Source organism: Sprattus sprattus, assembly GCF_963457725.1.
Source record: "Sprattus sprattus genome assembly, chromosome: 5".
NCBI classification, from domain to species: Eukaryota; Metazoa; Chordata; class Actinopteri; order Clupeiformes; family Clupeidae; genus Sprattus; species Sprattus sprattus.
Window position 1 is genome coordinate 26454697 of NC_137924.1, and position 9736 is coordinate 26464432.

General features: G+C 42.9%; 1 protein-coding gene across 1 annotated transcript; it reads right to left on the reverse strand.

The window, feature by feature from the left end:
- Positions 1–505: 505 nt before the first annotated feature.
- Positions 506–8881, reverse strand: hao2 (hydroxyacid oxidase 2 (long chain); the record flags this gene model as incomplete). The annotated part of the gene is made up of 8 exons (XM_080838420.1): positions 506–561; positions 669–738; positions 2154–2312; positions 3345–3563; positions 3904–4187; positions 4880–5031; positions 5522–5674; positions 8859–8881. The coding sequence occupies 8 exons, from the start codon at positions 8879–8881 to the stop codon at positions 506–508; spliced, it is 1116 nt and encodes a 371-aa protein (XP_080694546.1).
- Between the last annotated feature and the right edge of the window lie 855 nt (positions 8882–9736).

Sequence of the window (9736 nt, forward strand, 5' to 3'; positions counted from 1 at the left end):
TTATCACAATTCCAGATGGTTCCTGTTGTTCCACCTGAGGGGGTCAAAACACCACCCAGGTTGAGTCCTTAGGTGATCCCCCTCCATCCTGGTCTCAAAGTGCCCCTTTGTCCAGACTCTCAAAAAAATAAATCGCATCTTCCGCCAGTCCACAAACACTCGCACTCTCGCGCTCACACAGTTACAAACTCCGCTGCCCAAGGAGGTGAGAGAGAAAAGGAAATTAAGAAATTAAGGAAAAAAAAATATATACCACAAAGAAGACGTGGGGATCTCGTGTTTTAATTAGCTGGTGTAAATCACCGGCCAGTAATTACGTAGATTGACTAAATCACAAGTGATATCATTTCCGTTCTGACCAATTAGGGCTGAAGTCATGCTGGGCTCGTCTGGCGCCGTCCTTTGCCGAGGCTAAAGGCTTTAGCCGTTAAGACCATTGGGTCGATGATCGCTGCAGTTGGAAAGGCCTGTCAAAACCTAATGGTTTAAGTCCAGACTGCCCGGCTCAAAGTTTGGAGAACTGAATTAGATTCCTGTTGATCTCTGCAACATTTCGGCATCCTGCGGGTAAAAGGTACGAGACAGAGTTAGACAAAATGAGACAGAGTGAGTAAGGCCTTGTTCCCGTTCACACAGAGGTCATAAATAGTCACAAGGTCAGTACTTACCCGACAAGGCCATGGACAAGCGGAACTCATCGTTAAGGATCTGTAACACCTCTCGGACGCCTTCCTCACCCTGAGAGAAGAAGAACAGCCAATAATAAGGAATAAATAGATGGTAAAACCCTTAAACATCACTAAACAACACAGAGACAAACCAATCAATCAATCAATCAATTCATTAGTTAATCAATACGAAAACAGTAAAACTAACAAAACAAAACAAATATGAAGACAAGAGGACAAATTAAAGTGGTTTAAGGCTACATCATTGATTGTGGCTTTCTGTTAATAGGATAGAGACAGCATCAGACAGCGCTAGATTAGATTGCCAGAGGGACATTTACAATGAATTCTCAGAAGAACATGTAACATTATGAGTCATGTTTATATTTATTGTTTTAGTGGCTATGTTCTTGGGAAGGTGTTTCTTATTTGTATTCATATTAAGCAGTTGTCCATCTCTTTTAATGTGTAAAACAGACTTTCTACTGATTGTTGGGGGGGGGGGGGGTGGGTTAAGAGTAAAGCAAGGCACATCTGCATGTAAAACTATGATCCCAGTCATGCCAGATCAGCAAGTCATCCCACATCACCCAGTCATGCCATATCACCCAGTCATGCCAGATCACCCAGTAATGCCATATCACCAAGATCACTACAAACTCACATAATCTTTATTGCCATTATGGCATATTAATAATCATAATTACAGTGTTCACCCATATAATTAAGAGTTTTCAGTCTGGTCACAGTCTGCATATTTGCAAAAGCAAAAGACTGCTTGTCTCAGTTAAGGAAGTAGCAGTTTGACCCCAGGAGGTCGGGTGGGAGGTCAAGCCTTCCCACACACACACCCACACAATCTTTATTGCCATTATGGCATATTAATAATCATAATTACAGTGTTCACCCATATAATTAAGAGTTTTCAGTCTGGTCACAGTCTGCATATTTGCAAAAGCAAAAGACTGCTTGTCTCAGTTAAGGAAGTAGCAGTTTGACCCCAGGAGGTCGGGTGGGAGGTCAAGCCTTCCCACACACACACCCACACACACACACACACACACACACACACACACACACACACACACACTGGTCTTACCGTACTCAAAATAACACAGAAAAAAACACACACTTACAACCTCAATCCACAACACACACAAAGGCAAATGAAACACACACACACACACACACAAACGGAGATAGCTAGGCTCAAACGAAGACTCAATCTCACAGAGTACAGAGGCACAGAGATAGAAATAACATAGACACATACCCACATATACACACAAACACCCATGCACAGTTAGCACATCACCTACTTACCCTTCTACACACATCTGAAGACACAACTTTAGCTCATCTTCATCTACACGCAAAAAACACACACACACACACACACACACACACACACACACACACACACACACACACACACATATACACACTGATAGACACTCAAACAGACGCACACAATCACACTCTCACCTTATAAGCCAGGCCCCACACCGCGGGTCGGCCGATGAACACACACTTGGCTCCCAGGGCTACGGCCTTGAGCACGTCGCTGCCCGTGCGAATCCCCCCGTCCATGTAGACCTCGATCCTGCCTTGCACCGTGTCCACTATCTCCGACAGACAGTCTATCTGATAAACACAGACAGTGGATAGAATGAGCCCAGTGAAGGCCAGACAAACACACACACACACACGCACACACACACACACAAAGCAAAGACCTTCATCCACTCTCTCACCCACACACATCCAAAGACTCTCTCCCTCTCTTGCTCGCACACACACAGACAGAAACACACACACCGACAGAAACACAAACACACAGACAGAAACAGAAACACACACACCCTCACACACAAAGGAGATCCACTATGGCCTTGAGAGGGACACGGCTGATAGCGTTCTTGTAATTCTAATTCTGAGTTGGGTGGTTGAGTCCCAGCCTTGACTCTCTGCCGGTCTGATTCCCGGAACACTTCTATTCATGACTCAGCTTTTTCTGCTCCTTGTGGTCTGATGTCTGGTACACTACTTTTCATGACTCAGCTTTTTCTGCTCCTCCACTACTATTCATGACTAAGATTTGTATGTATCTTGTGGACTGAGTTTGCTGATGCTATTATGAATTATATCTACTTTTGTGCTTGGGATACATTTTGATTGCATCTGCTGTGTATGTGGTCCTTCTTTAATCTAATTATGCAAAAAATCAAATGCTTTGGGTTAACATCTGTTCCTCCCAGCACCCACCTGAAAGCTGCAACAGAGGAGAGGCGAGCAGGCAGGGGACTAGACAACTGGTTGTACTACGGGCAGTTTGTTTGAGAAAATAATGACATATTTGGCCTGAAAACCAGCAGTAACCATGGCTACACTTCATGATGGATGTCTTAGAAACCTTTTTGACCACAGGGAGGTAGAAGATTTTACATCTCTTTCAGAGGACGGCACCATGCTACAGTGTGATCTCCCCATCACTGGATTCGGAACATTGGTATACACACCAAGACATGTCTGTCCAACCTGGATGTGCCCCATCCAACCACTGGCTGAGCCTCATTCTGTTTAGCTGCAGTAGATTACCAACTGTGACTTAGAGAACTGTCATGGAAGCTCGTAAATCACTTTCGTTTCTCCGTCCCTGACTCGCTATTCACTTACAGTAGCCGGCCCCCCGTCCAGCTGTCGTCCGCCATGATTGGACACGATGATGCCCTGCACGCCGTGCTCCACTGCCAGTTCTGCGTCCTCCTTAGTCAGGATGCCCTTGATGATGATGGGCAGCCGCGTGAGAGACTGCAGCCAGTACACGTCCTTCCAGCTGATGGAGGGGTCCAGGGTGTTGGCGGGGATGCCATACTCCTCAGGGCCAGCGCTCTCCTGGATGGGACAACAGTGAGGTACACACTGACAGGGGTGCAAGTTTACAGGGCACCCAGCCAGTTAGAGACGAGTACAAAGACAAAGTATAAATAGGTCACAAGGTCACAGAGATTCATGTGTACTGATGGCAAAAATACACACAGGCAGTAAAGCGGAGTCAAGCATTCTATTCAAAAGTGGATTACTCGTAAATTACATTTACTTTGATAAAATTATTTATTAATTAATGTATTATTATTAATACTTTTATTATCAGTAGTAGTACTAATAGCAGTAGCAGTAATAGTATTTCTTTAAAACATAGCATTTTATCATATTTAGAGTTTTTTAGCTTTACCTGGAAGACCCCATCAAAGTTCTTGACCTTGAGGTGCGGCGGGAGCTTGAACTGGTTGCGGATGTCATTGCGACGTTTCCCAGTGTAGGGCACGTCTACGGTGAGCACCAGGGCCTTGTAGCCCAGCGACTCCACGCGGTGCACTATCTGCTCTGAGAGCTTGCGGTCGCGGTACACGTATAGCTGGAACCAGCGGTAACCGTTGGGCGCTGCTGCCACAATCTCCTCAACTGAGCAGGTAGAGTAGGTGCTTGTGATGTAGCACGTGTTCACCGCCTCCGTGGCTGTTAGGGGGAGAGAGAGAGTGAGTGAGAGAAAGAGAGAGCGTGAGTGAGAAAGAGAGGGACAGAAACAGAGACAGAGAGTGAGTGAGAGAAAGAGACAGAGAGTGAGTGAGAGAAAGAGAGAGAGAGAGAGAGAGACAATTAGGACACAGTCATTCAGAGAGAAGGAGAAAAAGAGACGGAGACAGAAAGAAAAAGACACAGCATGTAGACGGTGAGATACGAGACAGTGGCGGAAAGAAAGGTAAAATAGTTTGACAAAGTTAAAAAAAGAGAGAAATACAAGGAGGCAGCAAATGAGAGAACAGGACAGATCTAGAGAGAAAGAGAAGAATTTTTCTGGGGTCAAAAATCTTTTCACTGTTCTGAATGCTCTTCCAAAAACATAATGGACGGCTTAGTAAAATCCCCACTAAGTATTACATCTCCCTCTAGTGGTGACTATACTATACTGCCTAGTAACATTCAACATTCTACACAAGTTGCATTCCTAGCAAATAAAGATAAAATATCCTTTTGATCCAATCATCCTATGAGTTAGTACATGACCTATGTATTAGCAAGAATGAAAAAAAGCATTGCGTCATTCATTTATTAAATTAATTATAATTAGTTAATCTGAATTACACATTGTATTAGCAATTCCATAAAAGACTGAGTGGCATTTTGAGTGCCAGTGGCACACTCCTGACCCCTTGCTGTTGCCATCTCTCCCTCATGCCAGGCAAGGCAGTGGAAGGCGGTGGGTGCGATGCCCACAGGAAAGCTGATCTCTGTTCCCAGGACCGTGGTCCGTGTGTCGCTCAACGACACATCCCGTAAGATCCGAGGCCGCAGGCGGATTCTGAAGGGATGAACGAAAGTGGAACGTCAAAGGGGAAAAGTGACAGGAACAAGTCCCTTCCATTATGACCTTTTGACCTTCACGTCCGATCATGCCCTAACGGTCACTACAAAGTGTACAGCATGGCTGTTATTCCATTCTGTTTTGCACTGAGAAGCTGCCATGGTGTCCTGCCCTGGACTTTTAGAATGGCCTGGTCCAACCCTATAACCTCTCACTTTGAGAGGACACATCATTTCCTTTGACCCAGTGGCTGGTCTTAGATGACACAGGTAAAGTACACAGGTTAAGTACCCAGGTAAAGCACCCAGGTAAAGTACAAAGGCTACAGGTGTTAACATAGGAGACCATGGGGGCCGGGCCATGTTGGCACTAAAACATCTGATTAATAAAAATGCAACACACACTATCAAAATGAGGCATTGCTGAGTTGTGTGCTCTTTGAACACAGTGTGGTGTTTATGGTGTTTCGCACTGGAGTCTCACTTACCGTTTGTAGGCCAGCAGGTTGTCATCTCTGGTGCAGCACTCATCTGCTCCGGCGGCATAGTAGTCCCAGGTGGCCTTGGAGAGGTGCTGCTTAGCGTACTCCTCAAAGTCAGTCAAACAGACCATCGACATTTCTGCACAATGTGCTCCGTCTCTACACAATAGGCAAAATATCAGATCAGACCGGTCCATTGTCTCATTATCGCCCACATTGTCACTTGTCAACACAGAAAAAAGGGTCTCTCCTGACCTGATCCTTTTTCATCACAATACAAACTTGATCATCACCAAAATAATGTTCGTAGCAATGTTACAGCTTACAGTCATGTCTTGTTTTCATAGGAAAAGACAATGGATACAAACGCTGGTCGCTGTAGTTGAGCGGCAGCAGCAGCAGCGTAGTGGCACCAACATGCCATATAGAATGGTCATCATGTTGCTCTGGCCAACTAATTAATTATCAAACAAATTTGCTTAACCGTGTTAAAGCGAATATGCATTGCTTGTGTTTGCATAATGCTCCTCCCGTCTTGTGCATGCATATAATCTCGCTTCTGTTTAAAGATCACTTTGCTGAACAAGTCAACGCACTTACGAATAGAGATCTGAGGAAATCAGAACCACAAAACTGCAACTTAAGTACAGCGACAGGCGAATAGGCTACAGAACTTCACCACTCACTGCGCACGTAGCCTGGTGTATGGTAGCCTACCTACTTTGACTGACCTTTGGCAACTCGTGAGTTGTCGAGCTGTCACAAAATGTAACGCACGGTAGGCTGTTGCAATACTAGTCAAACAGACCACAAAGACATGGAATTGAAAAAAAAAAAACAACACATGCGCAGAGTTAAAAAATAAATTACTAGAACAAATAGGAGACCTTGGAAATGAGAGCAAAACTAAGCTTCACTTAACACCAGCTTCGCATCTCTGATCTTACGATAGAGCTTCCTGTCCCCAGATCACAGTGAACTGTGTTAATCTTTTACTCACTCAAGTTAACATGAGTGTAGCCGTTTCATGGGAACACAATATAATATAAACAATTTGCGAATTGCTTTTAGACATCGAGCAATTAGGCCATACATTTTCAAAGCATGACTGGGGTTAATTAAATTTCATTAATTATTTTTATGCAGGCGTCATTCATGATGCAGTTTACAGGCATTGGCTAAAGACAATCTGACCGCTTTATAGAATTGACAAATCTGCGGCCGTACACATCTGCAACAGAATGGAGGTAGGACCAGCAAAAAAGTAATGACACATCTCCAGTTAACACGATCACCAATTCAACTGTAAATCTGGCAAGGAACATTTTACGGACTTCCATAGAAAACAAAACCAATCGTTGCGCTATTTTTAGAGTAAGAAGTTGCGAGTAGATTTTGCAAAGGATTGTTACCTCCGCCAAGGAGGTTATGTTTTCACCCCTGTATGTTTGTTTGTTTGTCAGCAGGATTACGCAGAAACGCATGGACCGACTTCCATCAAACTTTGTTGGGAGATTGGGTAATATAATGGCAATAATTGATAAGATTTTCAGATGTCAAGGTCAAAGGTCAAGGTCACAAGGCGGAGGTTTGCATTCTCTGAATGCTCCCATTCTTGTTTAGGTTGGGTTTGTAGTTGCAAACTTGCAAGGATGTACACACAGGCAGGCAATACAATCCATTGACTAAACATGATGAAAAGTAGGACCTAAACTTTGAAATTGCAGGCTGTAGCTGGCATTCTTGAACTGTGGACTTCATTAAACATTTACCTATTCAAAGACTGAGGTCCAACTCAGGCCAAACATCAGATAGACCTAATGTTACCTCACTACACGCATAATACTAGCAATATTAAGTATTCAGCTCAAACATCAGATATACCTAATGTTACTTCACTACACGCATAATACTAGCAATATTAAGTATTCAGCTCAAACGTAAACAATATCTAGATAGCCCAGAACTAAAATACTGTATGTGCTAAGCCTATAGCTTGATAGGCTTAAAACAGATACCAGCAACAAATCCAAATTTAAAATGACTCACCTGTCTATCCAACAGCATTGTAACTATCTGCTGCTGATCTGTGAAATATCTTTGCGAGAGAGAGACTGCCAGGGCCCATTGAAGAGAGGTGCTTGGGTGTTTTTGTGCAAATCGTTGGATGAACTAACTCTGAGATTAACACCAACAGTACAAATGACCTTGGGTTTTCCCTGCTGGCCTTCATTGTTTTTACACAGGCTGGAAATGTGCTGATGTGTGTGTGTGTGTGTGTGTGTGTGTGTGTGTGTGTGTGTGTGTGTGTGTGTGTGTGTGTGTGTGTGTGTGTGTGTGTGTGTGTGTGTGTGTGTGTGTGAGAGTGAGTGAGTGTGTGTATGTCAGTGTCTACCCACATACCACACATTACAGTCAGAGCCATTCCAATGTCTGTCTCTACAGTAAACTGGCTAAGCAGACACTCCTCTGGTCATGTGATGCCTGTGGCAGGGGGACACACTTTAGCGAACATGAAAGTCTAATGTTGCTAAGTGGATGATTCAACTAATGATGATTTCTTTTGACTGTTTTTAATGATTAATGATAGACTGCAGCTGTTCTAAAATTCATGTAATACATTACATATTTTTAGTTTGATTTTACCTGTTGCTGGGTAAATATGTACTTCTAGTTTTAGCTTTTTGTTTGTCAGAGTACTTCAGTGGCGAAAATCCGAAATGGTAAGTTGACCTAAGACTACAAGTATGCCCGATAACCCTTTAATAGTCACGCTAAGAAAATAAAATAAAATCAACGGAAAGATTATCTTGTGCATTTCACTTGGAGACAATATTAACACTGCCATGCAATAGTATTCTCTGTATACCGTACGTACTTCAACCAGTTAGCACACTTAGGTCAATAAGATCATGGTTAGTTTACAGTTGAGCAGACCATTAAAGGGTTAAGCAGGGCAAAATGAGGCTCAAGATCAGAGCCCGCCAGAGCATCACCTATCTGTTGAGCCCATGTCCACAGCAGGGGTGCACTTTCAAGAGAGCAGAGGAATCTGCATCTTATTTCAAGCTGGCTACATGCTCTGCCCGTTAACACCACATTGGATTACTTTGATTTCTTACTGTCCTATTTAGCAGTGTAGCGATAAATTATGGGTCAATTGAAACACCCAAACCTCTTAGGTTTCATAAATCTATTTCCCAGTTCCCTGTTCAGTGCTGTTACGTATGAATCTCTCGAGGTGTTCCACCTCCTTACCATACCCTTAATACTGTAAACTATGCAGTGGTAGATGTGTTTTTAGAGACTGAACTGCGCCAGTCAGACAGAATTAATCACTCACCGATTGCAGCCACAGATACTCATTCTCTCTCTTGTCAGAATCTGGCATCCACAGTTTTAACTGGAAACAGGAAAAAGAATCAAAGCATACTGTTAGCATTTTTTTGTTTACTTAAAAAAAGAGTACAAACATAACGACATTTGTGTGCTAAGCTGTTTGGGTCTGAGTCTGATGTGTTGTTGAACTCTGACTACATTTTCACTTCCTAAATAGTGTAAGTCTGTGAGAAGGCCAGAGTTTGGGTCTAAAACTAGCGAGCTAAGTACCTGAAAGGTAGGGTTGGGAATTGCCACAATATTGACGATATGATACTATCACGATATTGAGCAACGATTCTTTATATTTTAGGATACAAAAAGTATTGTGACATGATTCAGCAATACATTGCCATTTATTTCTTCCACATATTGCGTTTCATTTACAGCGTTGGCGTTTCTTTTGCGACTCTGCAGCTATCTTGCATCTCTGTGCCGTAATTTTGTTCTGGACTGACCTCCTTTCTCATTCCTGCTGTGACGAAGAGGTCTTGTACCATCTTGTGGACTTCTAGAGCAATGTTATTAGATTAGACGGATGTACCAAAATATAATTTAAATCATAATAATAAATAAATAAATGTTGCGATACTTGGCGCCACTGTATCGACATGATATTGCAATACTCCACTGTACTACTGCATACTGTACTGTATACAACATCGTTTTATTCTCCCACAAGATTTTCTTATGTTTTCCCTGAATGTTCTGATGCGGGACATAGAACTACATTGCACATATCATGGATGGTTAGTGGTTAGATTAGTTTATCTGCCCTTCGCATGACAATATACCATCAGAATTAATTTGAAGATGATACCAAAACTAATCGCCTATAAAAAC